A 14,885-nucleotide genomic window follows, 5' to 3' on the forward strand; every position below is an offset into this window, starting at 1 on the left:
GTTTTAATTAATCAGAAGCAATCAGCTTGTAAATGCTGTGATTAACACAGCTTCTATTTAACCTCATGTTGAGTTTTCCAAATTGTATATGTATCAGTTCTGCAGAGTAGAAGAGGAGTCTAAAATCTCTCAGATAAAAGCCTCAGGAGCTAAGGATGGCTTCTGGTGCTCCGCTCAGGCTGGCTCCAGCCCACAGACCAGCTCTAAAACAGTGCAGCAGAATGCAGCAGTAGAAATCCAAGTGGTTTTCAACTGGTTTTAGGAGAAGAAGAGACTTTTTTTTCTCTGGGATTCCCAACTGGTAGTTCGAGACTTAGATTCCCAAGTGACAACCTGTGTTCAAGCTAACGGCAATTGCTTGTATAAACTTCTGTTTTATTTTCTCTCCATAGGTTTGTTGATCGGTTCTGGTTGTGCCCTCTATCCTCTTGGCTGGGACAGTGAAGAAGTCAGGCAAACCTGTGGTAACCTTTCCAACCAGTTTGAACTGGGTGAGTCATCATCAGAGCATCTCAGCCACATTAGACCCTTCTGTGTGTTGACCATAAAAGCAAACTACCAAACTAGAGCACAGGCTTGGAGAAGCAACTTACCTGTGTGTGGTAGGCTATTCATATTGCATAATTCTGGTATGGTGCTTAGGCAGAAAAGTTCAGATAGGTTTCTGGAAATATTTTCCAGAAGAACTTTATAAAAGAAAATGAAGGAATGTATATATGTATGCATACATATTTTTAAGAAATAAATCAGATTTAATAGTCTTTCAGTATGGGAGTCAACACTCCTGGAGATCTTGATGGGGTGGGCAGAAGCATCCCATCACAGCAGAGGTCAGGGAATTCTCAGTGACTGCAATTAGCTGCCTTTGAAGTCTGGCATGTTTATGGCCTTCTAATCCAAGACTAAAGAGTCTATTTTTCTGTTACTCACATATTTGGGAAGCTGGCAAATAACACTTGCTCCCTATGTCAACTTTCTCCCAAACAAGCCACTGGTCTTACTGTTGATCACAGGATAGGTCAGGTTGGAAGAGACTACAGTGGATCATCTGGTCCAAACTGATGACTACATTGGGCATGGAATGGGAGCCAGGGACGCAGCCAAGCCAGGCTTACGTCTGTGCTCTCTCTAGAGAGGGCTGTAGAAAACAAGGGCACAGCAGCAACCTAAGGATTAAGCAATGTGGATGATCAGGATCTGATGTCAGAATGCACATCCAGGCCCTTGTTTATCTAGAAGGATTGATGCAGTTGTTGATATCCTGCTCTATAAATGCTCTCTGATCCTGTGTTACTTGAGGAAGAGGGGGATCTGCAGTCCACCTTAAGGAGCAGGACAGACTGAGCGCCTTGACCCCTCACAGACTTGAAATCTTCCACTCCCAAGCACTCAGACCTCCCCATTTCCAGCCCCTGCAAGCTAGTTAGTGTTGGAAATTCTTTCCATGGCTATGTGTGCAGGACTTATGCAGGGCCTGACAGTAATCCCAGTGCAAGGAATAGTGGACAAAAAAGGTCTCCTAGGGTTAACTCACACCTGCTACATTATCTTTTAATTTTACACTGATGTTTCTGTCAGGTTTCAGGAGTAAGGAGATTTGTTTCCATCTCAGAGATTTTTCTTGTCAAGATATGGAAGTGAATTGAGGTTGAAAGATAAAAAAATTATTGCTTTGGGAGAGATGCTCCAGGCCACCCTCCCCTACACCATTCCTGTGATGTTTTGAGTGCATTTGGTCTGGCATGGGACCAGAAATTCTCATTACCAGTATCAGCACCCATCACTACAGTGCCACTGATGTCCTTATCAGCAACCACCTATGGTGTTGCCCAAGAGATATGTAATGTGCTCTGGAAGCTTTACCTTGTTATTTTGAACTTTAATATCCGTATGTGCTTTTAATACTAAATTTTCTTTTCAGTGAAGTATAAAAAGTTCCTGCAAGTTTTTTATTCACCTAATAATTCAAAGACATGAACACAAAGGAGAGAGAGCAATGAGAAATATATAGTAAACTAGCAGGAAAAAAAATTGTCTCAGAACTAAGATTCCCAGCTCCATGGAAAGGTGTTTCAAAGGGTGTAGTAGAAAGACTAGGCAAAACTTTGTGTTAACTGCTGCAGAGAACATTTAGGCTCATCACTGCCCATGGTCAGTCATGTGCAGAAGCCTGAAGTAGTTCCTACCCAGCCCATCGAGCAGCACCCCCATTGAAAGGCCAGCTAGCCTCTCACCGGTGCACTCTGGTGCCTGCTCTCCCATGCCAAACATATGAGCAGCTCTGCTCCTGTGATTCCTGTTTGTGTCCCCTGTTTGTTTCCAGGTGCAGAAAAGGATTACCTTTCCAGGTTATCTCTCTGCAAACTTACAGAAGGTGGGGGTTGTGCCAGTCTGAGCTTCTTGAAGACAGCACTTGGGCAGTTACTAACTGACCTTAAACACAGTCATGTCCACAATCAGAGCAGAGTCTCCGAGACCACCTTCACTGTCTCAGTCTCGGCTAATGAGTCAGATATTTGCATAAATCAGATCACTCTGCCATTAAAGTCAGTCAAGAAACCTATGTGAAAAATTTCAGCTGACAGCTTTCCTTCCAGGTGCACGTAAGGACCATGAGCTGTATTACATTAAATGTGAAGGCATGTACTCTTACTGTATTTTCTGGACCCAGAGCACACAGGGCATGTGTTATACATGCCTAGACTTGACAGCAGTGCTGGTCTTGCCAATCTGCTGCAATCATATGTTAGCACATTAATTAACAGATTATAATGAGAGCTGAAATTCGCTGTAGTGAGTTCCACCAGGCAGCTCTGCCACTAAACATCTCTTTTCCACGTACATTGGCAGTGAACTTAAGTGCTTGACTAGGGTTTTCTTGCTTAATGTCAGTGTCTGGTTGATGCTGTGTTATCAAAATCATCTGTAAAGAAGAGGTATTGTCCGAGGGCCGTTTAATAACCACACTGCTCATAGTCTTTCATAAATACCTCTATGTTGGTGTTAACCCCAACCCTCTAGTCTTTTCTGAATCATTAGAGACTGGCCTGCTCATTATAGCCTGCAGGCCAAAAATGATGTTTCAAAGACTTAATCTCACTAAGTCTCAAGACAAATTTAAGTAATTATTGCTTTAATTTGAATATTTAATTTGATTAAGCCGCTATGATATGCTTTCTATTCCTGAGTCTGTGAAATGAGTTGCCTGAAGAGCCACATATATAAACTCCTCATTCAAAATCAGCCCTCAGGAAACAGGAGCTGCCATGAGCTCTGCACTGGTTTGCTAACGGGAGAAAAGGTGGTGATGGGAGTGCTGGTCATGTGCCTCCTTCTGCTGTGGGTGTAAGTGAGGATGACACTGGGAGTCTAATTCATCACATGTGGTTACTTTCAAAGAAGAGAGTGTTCAAAGGGATACTGATCAGCAGACAGCATTCAGCCTTCTCTTTGAGGACTGTAGAGCAACTGCTGCAGCTTGAGCCATGGGAATGTGAGCGAGTGGTTAGGAAAGAAGGGTCAAAGCTCCCCAAGTGTGACCACAGAGCTGGCAAAGGTGGGAGTTCAGCACTGAGATTTGTTTTTTACTTACAAAAGATGAGGAGAAAAATGGTTGAGGTTGAAGGTAGGAAAGATAAGTCAGGAGCTGCAGTCTGCATTATAGGAGGATGAGAAGAACAAGAGGTAGGTGTGGATGAAGGACTGCAAGAACTCTCTTGAGAAGCAGCTGAATTGTGCACTGTGAAATGTAATGTTAACCAGAAATATACTAGAATTAGCAATTAAATGAAAATTTTTGCTTAACCAAAACATGACAACTCCCCCACCCCCCATAACATGCTCATAACTAGATAGAATAAATAAATAGCAATGCTAAGAACCCATTTAAAAGCCTAATCCTTAGTGGGTGTGCTAGATAAGAAAAGCTTCTCCATGTCTTCAGGCACTCTGAAAAGGCATTAGACTAACAGGCACTTTAAATAGTGCTGAGATAGCCCATATTGTGAAGAGGGGACCCCCTCCCTCCACCTCCACCAAACAAACACACATTTCTGTGTACATTCCAAAGCAATATTAAAAAAGGCTGCTGGAAAAATAACCATGCCTTTAATTTATGTATAAGTGGATTTGAGTATTCTTTTCTAGAAAACCTGAGCTGACATTGTGAAATGCCCAGCAGTTTGCTGCTCTCTTTAAAACTGGACATTTATTTGTTTTTTATTAAGTGAGCTATGTCCAAAGGGTTTACTTAAACATTTATGCATTTAATTGGGCTATTTTTTTTCAGTCAAATTAAAGTGGTTGTACAGCTCCATCTCCAACAAAGAGGAGTCATTCTTCAACTGAAGATACTCTGCCAAGGACAGCCCCATTTGCTGATTAAATTGCATTCAATAGATGAGCTGTTTTGCTTATAGGGATGGGGAATATCCTCTGTAAATAGACAGACCAAGACTGTTGCACCTGTAGAAGGGCCTGCTCCTTGCTCTTCTCTAGCAGTCTGGTTTTACCATCATGAAAAAAGCACAGTGATAGATTAGGGCTTTGACAAATGACCCCTGACAAATCTTGTTGAGGGGTTAAGGCAATGTTAGGTCTGTGCTGTGTTCCTCTGCTTGTGGTTCCCAGCTCCCTAGCAGTCAGCATGACCTGTATGGAGGTCTTAGATTCCCACTTTGTATTGCAGCATCGCATGTCAGGTCACAGATAGAGCAGAGCTCTGACCAAAACACTGTTTTTATGGTAATAACTCCTAGAAATAGGGAAATACAAATATATGGGGGTGAGAAAAAAGAGGTGTTTATGTTTTAAAGCAGCACAGTTGCTTGCTCAGTGAGTGACTGAGTCAAAAGTCTAATTTGGCAACAGGCTAATGCCTGAGGTGGAGACTGGAGTAATAAGTCCTTAGTCTAATTTGGCAACAGGCTGATGCCTGAGGTGGAGACTGGAGTAATAAAAGAGCAGTGCTCAAAGGGGCTGCCTTTCACTGAGGATGGATCAAAATCATCTTAATCTCATGTCACCATGCAAACTGTTATTGTTATGTTGCATTATTTACACCCTGGAGTTGCCTGCAGGCTCATCCAGGGAAGCACTGACATGGCAGAGCAGTACAGAGCTGCCGACTGAAGGGTGTGAAAGTGAGTCAGATCTACAAAATCCCTGGCCTGCAAAAGGAATTAGCAGGTGATTTCCCTAAAGCAAGCATCATTATAGAATATTATGTAGCACGCATTCAGTTTTGCTGATTTGAAGGCACTGATATTATGTAGCGCACATTCAGTTTTGCTGATTTGAAGGCACTAATACCATTTTGTTTTCATTTCTAAATGTACCAGGCAAGAATAACAACTGAAAAATGAGGGTCTTATCAGGAAATTCATTAAAATGAAGGACTCTGCATTAAAGTGAGAGTATTCACTAAAGTGAAGACTGCACTAGGCATTTGAAAAGCTTCCACATTATGCAAATTTAAACTGTGTGAAGAAATCTTCTGAACTTGCATGCCAATTTTAAAGGGCAGTGTGAGCATATACATATAGATGCATTGTTTTTGGTTTTGAACGTCTAAAATCAATATGAGACTTTATTTTGTAGATACATTGTTTTTGGTTTTGAATGTCTAAAATCAATATGAGACTTTATTTTAGGCCACTGATTTCCCTGGATGTGCATGTGGAAAGTGCTCAGTTGTTACATGCTCATTTCTGTGGTGATGGGTGCAGAAGCAGCAAAGTCCCACAGAAGTCCCAGAGAGGTCAGGGCATGTTCAATTTAATTCACAAAATTGAGCCTCACTTGGCATCTGGTGAAACACCACTACATGGCCACCTCAGAGTCCAAACAGCAAAATGTTTATCTAGAGTAAGATTAATTTCTCTAAATATAGGTGCCCTAGGAAATTTCATCTGGCCTCCAGCTGCCTCTTCCCTACTACCAGATATATGAAATGATATTATGTACTTACCTTATTAGCCTGAAAGAATGAAGGCATTAAATTTATGATAAACTTCAATTTTTAAGTTTAACTACTTGGAAAATACTGTCTTCCTTGGGAAAACATGGTGTGTTTGGACAGTCAGAACTCGGCTTGGATGATCAGTGTTCCAGAATTTTTTATGTCCTGCCCCTTTTTGTGAGAGATTACTTTTTATGTCATTACATTTCTTATCTAGGACATACTGTTTTACGTTCTGCTAGGTGATCTTCATGTTCAGAAGCATTCTGCAAACAAGGCTTGGTGTTTGCTATATGTGACTACCTTCACAGCTCATCGTTGAGCTTCATGATGGTTTTCTTTGCTGTTGCCAAAGCACTATTTTGCACTGGCACAGGTCGCCCAGAGAAGTTGTAGATACCCCATCCCTGAAAGTGTTCTAGGCCAGGTTGGATGGGCTTTTGAGCAACCTAGTCCAGTGGAAGGTGTCCCTGCCCATGTCAGGGGGGTTGAAATTAGATGATCTTTAAGGTCCTTTCTAAACTAAATCAATCATGGGATTCTTTGACTAAAGACAGTGAAAATCATATGTCTGGCATCAAGGGCTTACATGACTCAGGTGTGGCCATCGGCACACCATGTTCTGACTACCCACCTGGCAGCTGCTGCCTCAGCCTGCCCAAAATGCATTTTATGCTTGTTTGAGTTCATGCCATCATTACAAGGCTAGAAACAGTCTCATGTTCTGTATCTTCTTCAAGTCCTTCTAGATCCTCTCTAACTGTTTCACTTTTCTCTGGCTGTCACACTCTATTGCTAGCTGTCATGGTCAGAGACATCCTAGGTCTGGGGGCCCAGCTGCTGCAGCAACTAAAGCAGATAGCTCCAAATGTACATCTTTGCTTGCTGTTTGTGGCAGTCCATCCATCTGTGAACTGCTGTGAAAGGGCTAGCCTGGCCAAAGTGGCTGTCTAGAGAGCAATTTGAAAGCCTGGCTCCCATTGTGAACTAAACAAGCAGCTGAATTGGCCTCACAAGCTCTCAGAAACTTCTGTGTTGAGGGATATTTGTTTCCAAGTGTCATTATTATTAAGATTCCCCTTTGCTGCTTTTAGAGTGCTGGAAATATCTTGAAGAGAACTGTTGGCTTGATAATTACTTTTGCTGTAGAAATGTTAGAGTAAATGATCTTTAAAGCACTTTCAAAGCAAACAGTACAGTTACTAACACAGCATAAAAATCCCACAGAAAGGAATGGATATCAAAAAAGCTTTATCGACTAGTTAATTTGTCTTAGGTAGCATCGTTTCAGCATCTGGCTGAGTGTTGACATACAGTGCCAAAACAATTGAGAAAAGGATTTAGAGGGAAGGACAATTTGTTAGAATCCTATTAAAGGCAAAGGCTTCAGAGCTGGGTTTCTCTATGAGCAGTATATCTGAAAAAGGCAGTTTTCTTGTTTGCAGATCCTGTGCAAACAGTTCAGAGATTTTACTAGTTCAGTTTTTTGACTGGATCTGAGCACAATCTTTACAAGCATACCTGAGCTGCAGCTGAGTTCTTAGATAAATGAGTGAGTAAACTGTGCTAGTAAAGAAAGTGTTCGATTAGGAAACATTTCCTCTTTAGTGCTACTCCGATAGCTTCCAATCTTAATCTTTGCAAGCCTTTCGTGAGTATATCAAGGTCTACATATATTCTGTCTAACATAAGGGAGACTATTTACAAGAGCATGTAGGGACGGGACAAGGGGAATGGCTTCAAACTGAAAGAGAGTAGGGTTAGATAGTAGGAGGAAATTCTTTACTGTGAGGGTGGTGAGGCACTGGAACAGGTTGCCCAGAGAAGTTGTGGATGCCCCATCCTTTAAAGTGTTCAAGGCCAGGCTGAATGAGGCTCTGAGCAACCTGTTCCAGTGAAAGGTGTCCTTGCCCATAGTGGGAGGGTTGGAACTAGATAATCTTGAAGGTCCCTTCCAACCCAAGCCATTCTGTGATTCTGTGATAAGGTACTTACCTTTGTTGCCAGAGTTAGAATATGGTCATGCCAATACCCTCTACAGTAAATAGAATAAGCAGGATCATCCAGAAGGAGACTCAGACCATCTGGAGCAAGTGTCTGGTGCTCTTTATTATTCAAAAAGGGCAGCCAAAGTGGTTGTTTGTAACCCCTTCATAGTTAAAGGAATAAAAATAGGTGCTACCAGAGCACAGTTCGCCTGCAGTACTGAGATGCTTACATTAAGATGAAATGCAACACACTTTTGTAAGTGTCTTTTTCTCCTCGTTGTCTTTGGAGGGAGCCTGGGGGACTAGACCAGTGTGACTCTCTACATTGTGGATATCCAAACAGAGGTGAAATTGATTTCACTTCCTGCAATAGGTGAGCTTTCTGCTGACTTCTTGCGGAGGCTGAGAGAGCTCCTCAATGGCAGGATGTAAGCTATTTGCTCTTGGGAATTTGAATATTGTAGTTGACACATGGTATTGGTTTCTCCTTCATTGTTCCATGATAAATGCACACCTACAGAAAATTTGAGGTTCAATTAAACAAATTATGTGATTCTCCAAAGAAAGGAGGATTTGATCATATGTGTGAGTGTCTGCATATAGCAGAACTAGAGAATTTCAAGTTGGCATTTTTTCCCCACATTTTCGCACCTCAGAACTTTATGAGACCTTATGCATTTAGTTACAAACCAATTAGATGTAACCAAAATAGCTTGATCTATAGATGCATAAAAACTTGTATATTTTTAGAAAAGATAAATCCATTGAGAAATTCATATCTGTGCAACAGACAAAGAAACCAGCTTCACTAAATTCACTATTTTTCTATCAGGCTGTTTGCCTGGCTGCAGTTTTACCTTATATAGTGTTCTTTCTTTGTTTCACATAACTACTTTAATCCTTTCTGGATGGATTCCAAGTTTCAATTTCTTTTCCTGCTTTTGTAGCTGATTTCACATGACAGTTTTTCATTGTAGCTGTGTCAAGAAAAAAAATCTCCAGCTATTTAATTTATCTTGGCTTTGTTTCAAAATAATCGTGTCTTATTAATTAGCTGATTATCTTTTACATTCATTTATGGATTTCATATTTCCAAATCCCTGTATATCCCTTAACATTGCACTGCTTACTTTTTTCTCTGATTACTTTTCCAACACCCTGATTGATTACATGAATTCACATTCCCTATAGTACTGGACTCTCATGTGAAATTGTTAATTAGAATTTCTGCACAACTTCTTGGAAGTAGGTATTGTAGCTTATTTTTGAAGGTGTATAATTTGTATTCTACAGTCTGACTAATTCTGAAACCTTTTTTCCTTCATCTTGGTAAATAGGCTGTACTTAAGGTTAATTGTTTAGGGTTTGCCAAATACTCCAGACTGCAAGCCCAAAATAGTCTTAAAATTAACAGCAAGGGAGGCACAAATATTTAAGATACTAAGTCTTGCAGTTAACAGAGTTACATCCAAGACACTTTTGTATTCAGGATATTTTTTCATAAGTGGCAATTATTGGTTATTTTAGATTAACCATATGTTATTTCCAGGACCTTGATAAGTATATATGATAATTATTTATCATGAATAGAAATCCTGGTAAAATTCTGTTTTGGCAACTGGATCCTGGCACAGCTCCATGGTGGATCAACTACCCACAGATTTTCAGTTGCCAAATTTCACTCACTCCCAAATTTGTCTTAATCTTTATTTGCCTATATATTGAAGAGGATGAAGGGAACAAGGGGACACATATCATAGCCTTGAAGATCACATTAGGAATCAGAAAAAGGCATGGAAGTGTTTTTTAATAAGCCCATTCATCACTGCAAAACCACGTTTTCACATTTTGTGATTTCTTTTGATTTAGCAAATAGTGTCTTATGTTCTATGGTATTCTTTTCTGCAAATCTTCTTTTGATAGTGCCCTCACCATACTTTCATCCTCTCTACTCAGGGTCCACAATTTCTCTCAATGCTCTTAAAAGAGAGGAGTATAAAGTTTCTACAGTTTCATTCTTTTATTTGCTTGGAAAATGGCCATCCATCCCTATAGCTGCAAAGTCCATTATTCTGTTATATCAGTGTTCATCCTGACACTGTCTTTCTGACAATCCCAGTAAAACAAAGGTGAAAACAAAGTTCTTAATGGCTGCCTACAAATGTACCTGAGCCGGCTTGGACAGTCCTGCTTCACTGAGCAGCCAAGAGCTCCAATTATTTATGCTCTTTTTTGCACACACTCAAAAAAAGGTTCCAGAATTAACAAAATGCTGAAGCCACAGCTTCTCCCTCCATACTGGCTTGTCAGGTAAAGGCTGATTTGTTAAAAGCAACACCAGTTCTGTGCAGAGAAGCAAGCTGCTGTGATGCATATCATCTCTATCAGCTAGAAGAGCACTTCAGCTGCCGGGAATGTGCTTTGGCACAGAACCAGAACCAGCCCATCTTATGAGCAAGAACATGTACACACTCTTGCATGTATCTCCACACCCTCAATGGGTAGGGACTCCTCTACCTATATATGTGTATATTCCTATGCATCCTTAAGGAAAACAACAGCTTTTATGCCTTCGTGCATGTGTGAAAATTGGCATGGTTTCAATAACTGCTTTAATTCTATCAAGTATTTAGGTGGTCTTGGTTTTCATTTTAGAGTTTTGACATTTAAAAGTGCAGTACAAGATTTCTAATCTTTTCTGTGATGGGCTCCATGAAGGCAAACTGCTCTATCTCATGGCTGAATTTAAGTGCCAGTTCTGCAAAGCTTTTAACCATTTGTTTACCACTGAATACATGACTGGTCCTGCTGATGTCAGTGCAATCTTTCTTTAGGGTGCAGTGGACTAAAATGGGTCATACATATGGTAAAATGAGAACACCAAAGCAGAAACATTTAACTTCAAAATATTTTTCTTCTTATGTGATACAGGATTATAAAAGGGGTTGCATTGTTTCATTTTGACACGTGGCTATGCAGTGTAGGCATTCACTACCGTGAGTACCTATGAGATGGATTATCCCTGGCCTTATAGCTATACTTACCTATACTTGCAATGAAGAGTATAGTTAAGTCCCGTACACTCAGACACCTGCCCTGCTGCAGGCTCTTCTTCAGTACAACAGCTTGAAATTCTGTTCTGCTCAGCATCATCTAAGTACAGATCAAGCTATTCTGTCCAAGGCTTCCCATTGCTCTTGACACAGGCTGGAAATAATGGCTAGGTTTATTGCTGTTATTATTGCTCTAAGGTCAGGCTCCCAGCTCTTTCATCCGTTCTCCTGCTCTCCCATTCTTTCATTTGTTCTTCTTGACCCAACTCACACTTGTGAACTACATTGCATTTGTTAGATCAAGAGGCTGCCTGCCTGCCGTGCCTCAGAGCATTAAGTAGGGCAGTGGTCCTTTGGGTAAATGGAGCGTGGTATGGAGAAATAAATGTTATTCTCTTCAGCCGAGACTGAATGTGTGTGTTGTATCTGCTGAACACATCTCCGACACTGATTTAACAGTTCTTTCTTCTTAATATATATCACACACATTCTCCCTCTTCCACTGCCCAGGCACAAAAGTTGAAATCGCACCATGCAAGAGGTCAAATTCACTGCATTCTATCCTACTTAAGTCACAGCTTTGGGCAGTGCCACCAGGTAAATCTTTAAACTCTTTTTAAAGTAGCATTTTGACATTTGTTTTTTCTACCTGGAAGCATCATGATGAGAAATATTTATTTTTTCAAGCTGCAACTACAATTGTCTAGTAGTTTTAGGAATGCTTGGTAATTTAGAAAGGTCTATCAGATAGAGTCCATCTTATCACAAGATATCCTGTAGCACACACTACCCTGGTATAAATTGTGATCATGTTCAGAGACATCCAGTCAGTTTAAACATCTGGTGTATGCTCAAGTCGGGTTTTAAAATTCCCAGCAGAATCTATAGATAGTGTGTGTACACAGGCAAAGCAATAGAAGGCCCAGAGACAAGTCTCTCCACAGACTGCTGTGTGATTGGTCAAGTATCAGCATCAGTGACATTGCCAGGCACTTGGCAGCTCGCCAGGGTTGCTGATGGCCTTCTCTTTTAGAAGTCAGACTCTCTGTGTGATTTTCTGTTCATCTACAGAGCATAACCAGATGACAAAACAAAGTAAATCTCTCTGCCTGCTCCAGCACCTTAAGAAGAGAGGCTAATGAGCTCAAGCCAAGGCCATAGCTCCTTAAGTCCTCTTGGTCATGTCAAGATCTTTGTTTCACTGGACATTTTTTTTAAATAAAAATTTGGTAGGATTATGAAGAAAAAATGAAAGAAGTACTATGGTTCCTCCTGTGGTGTCAACCTCAGACCTTCAAAGTGGCCAGGAGCATTAGTGTTGCCTTCCACTAACGGCTCCTTACAAAGCTTGCCTGACAATATCCTGCAGGCAGTCAATGGCCATGCTGTTTGCCTTGAAGCATGCTAATGTTTTGGACATGTTGAGATGAACAGACCTCTTGTGTGTCTTGTGCCTGAGGCGGGATGAGCCAAGCTGATAATTGCCTGAACCCAAAGCCTGGCCTTCAGGGATGCCATTGAGGCAGAGTATGGATATGCCATCTATTTCAAGATAGAAATTCTACTGATACCTTCTGTCCTCTGGAGGGAAGAATGGTTTCTGCTGCTTTTTCCAGAGAGTGGGAAGGAAGTGTTGCATTGCTGCTTGTGCCTTACTGAGAGCACTCACTGCTCAAAGAAGGGCAATATCACTCAAGGTGTCAACAACATAGGGAGAACCTGAGTTGTAACAAGTCCCAAGCACTCAACATCAAATTTACCAAGATGATGCAGCCCAAATGAAAATTACTTTTGAGCTGGGCTGAAATCCTGAGGAGAAGCAGCAGCCATTTCCTTTCTTTCAGAGTTCTCTAAAGAGGCTTCCTCCCTGCTGCAGCCATGGTTTTCCTGATCTCCTCTCCTACTGCAGGCTCAGTGGTGCCTGGAAGAGAAGCAATCCCTTTATGGTCCACCGTGGCATTTCCCAGCACCATTCACTGATGATGTGTTTGACTGTGTAAAGATACTGAGGCCATTAAATGGATTCAAAGCCATATTGTGCACCGTTATCTATGTTAGACAGTGAAGTTTTCAGTAATGAGTTGTGACCTCAGGTGAGGTTAGGGAAGTTCTCTGGTTTTTTTTACTTTCTGGACTTTATGATTCCATTCCCACAGCAGCTCCCATGCAGGGAGTCCCCTGACAGCATGCTCCTTTGTGGATGGTCAGGATTGATGCCTGTGTGAAGGGGATGTGAACAGGTTTCCCATAGCTATGTCCTGGGCTATTGTCACTCAGCAGTTTGCTGTTTCAAGCTCCATCACTGCAGTGGCAGAGCTTGAATTATGCCCCACGTTCTCTGTCTGAGGTGGGCATACAAATGGGCAGAAACCTAGGCAAGTGTTTTCCTGGGTGGGCAGAAGGGAGGGTGGCAGCAATGCTTCTTCCCCAGCTAATGCTATTCCATGTCACTCTCTTTCCTTCACAGGGACCTGCCACATCGGCTGGGCTTACTACTGCACGGGCGGGGGCGCGGCGGCGGCGATGCTGGTGTGCACCTGGCTGGCTTGCTTCTCGGGCAAGAAGCAGAAGCAATACCCCTACTGAGCTGGCCCTGCTGCAGGCACTGCCAGGCTCCTGAGGGGCTCGGAAATGTCTTCTGGATAATGACGATGAACAAGAAATTTAAAGTGCTTTCTCTGTGGAGCAGGCCTGGGACAGGTGGCCCCAGGATGGCAGGGAGGTGAAGGGTGGTGAAAAGCCACCCAGCCAGGCTGGGCAGAGACAGCCTTTCTCACCCAAGCCTGCTCATGGCCCGCTCCACAAAAATATAAGCAAGGAAATCTCTGCTTTGGCAAATGGTGAAATTCTGCATGCACCAATTAATTGACAGGGTGGTGAGGGGACGTCAGTGCCCAGAGGCTGAGGTAGTGCCTGGCAGCTCCTCGGCGCGGCGCTCCCGAAAGCACACACACACGCACAGATGTTGACCATGGCACAAAATGAGTAGAGAGGAAACTTTTCCTTGGTGCGATTCTTCTTTCCTTTCCTTTTTATTTCTTTTTTTTTTTCTTTTTACTAAAACTCAGTGTTGCAACACTTTTTAATCTATACATTAAACTTAATAAAAGGACCAATATGCCACTTTATCAGTATTTTGTATAATCTCTACACATTTTTCTTCCCCAGACATTTAGCCACTGCTTATTCAGCCCTGTATAACTTTTATTAAGCCTCTGTGTTTCCAGCATTATTACAAAATACAACATAACTACTTGGCATATGTAGCCTTTCCCTATAGTACTTTTGTGAAATGCAGTAAATGGACATTTTTCCGTCCATTGGAAACTCCACTCACGGTACTGTAGAGCTCTGTTGGTTACGTACGACTAACAGGAAACTTCTTCCAGACATAGATTTCTGTTGCTGTTATGTTTAGCTCATTGATGTTGTATTGTGCTGTACCATGTTTATTATTTCAATATTCATTTTTGTAAAATATATATATATAATATGTGCTATTTTATGTTTGTATTTGAAAAATCTCTGTAAATAAATTTTTCCTTGATCAATACTTGCACAGTCATGTCAGTAGATGAAACAGTTCCTTCCCAGGTCCCCACTGGAAAAATTCTCAGAAGTAATCATGACTTTTATAACCATGCTATATCCTTTTTCCCTGTAAAATACATACATTTAGGGTGCAGTTGCATTGCCTGAGGATAGATATCTACTGCCACTGGAGGCATTCTGGTATATCCCACATTTTTGCCTGTTGCTGTCTGGTGTTCTGAAGGGCTTCAGAGAGGCCTTCCCCTTTTTGTCCTGGCTGCTGCAGGCTTAGCATTTCACACAGCACTGCATACTCCTTTTTAGGCAACTGAAATAAAAGCCTTTACTTTCTTA

General features: G+C 41.6%; 1 protein-coding gene across 1 annotated transcript; it reads left to right on the forward strand.

The window, feature by feature from the left end:
• Positions 1–392: 392 nt before the first annotated feature.
• Positions 393–13,586, forward strand: LOC103802512 (lipoma HMGIC fusion partner-like; the record flags this gene model as incomplete). Its single annotated transcript, XM_009074994.1, has 2 exons — positions 393–491; positions 13,468–13,586. Coding segments are annotated over 2 exons (218 nt in total), but the record flags the coding sequence as incomplete, so codon positions are not given.
• Between the last annotated feature and the right edge of the window lie 1,299 nt (positions 13,587–14,885).

The sequence above is a fragment of the Acanthisitta chloris genome, unplaced genomic scaffold (assembly GCF_000695815.1).
Source record: "Acanthisitta chloris isolate BGI_N310 unplaced genomic scaffold, ASM69581v1 scaffold13235, whole genome shotgun sequence".
In the NCBI taxonomy this organism is placed as follows: Eukaryota; Metazoa; Chordata; class Aves; order Passeriformes; family Acanthisittidae; genus Acanthisitta; species Acanthisitta chloris.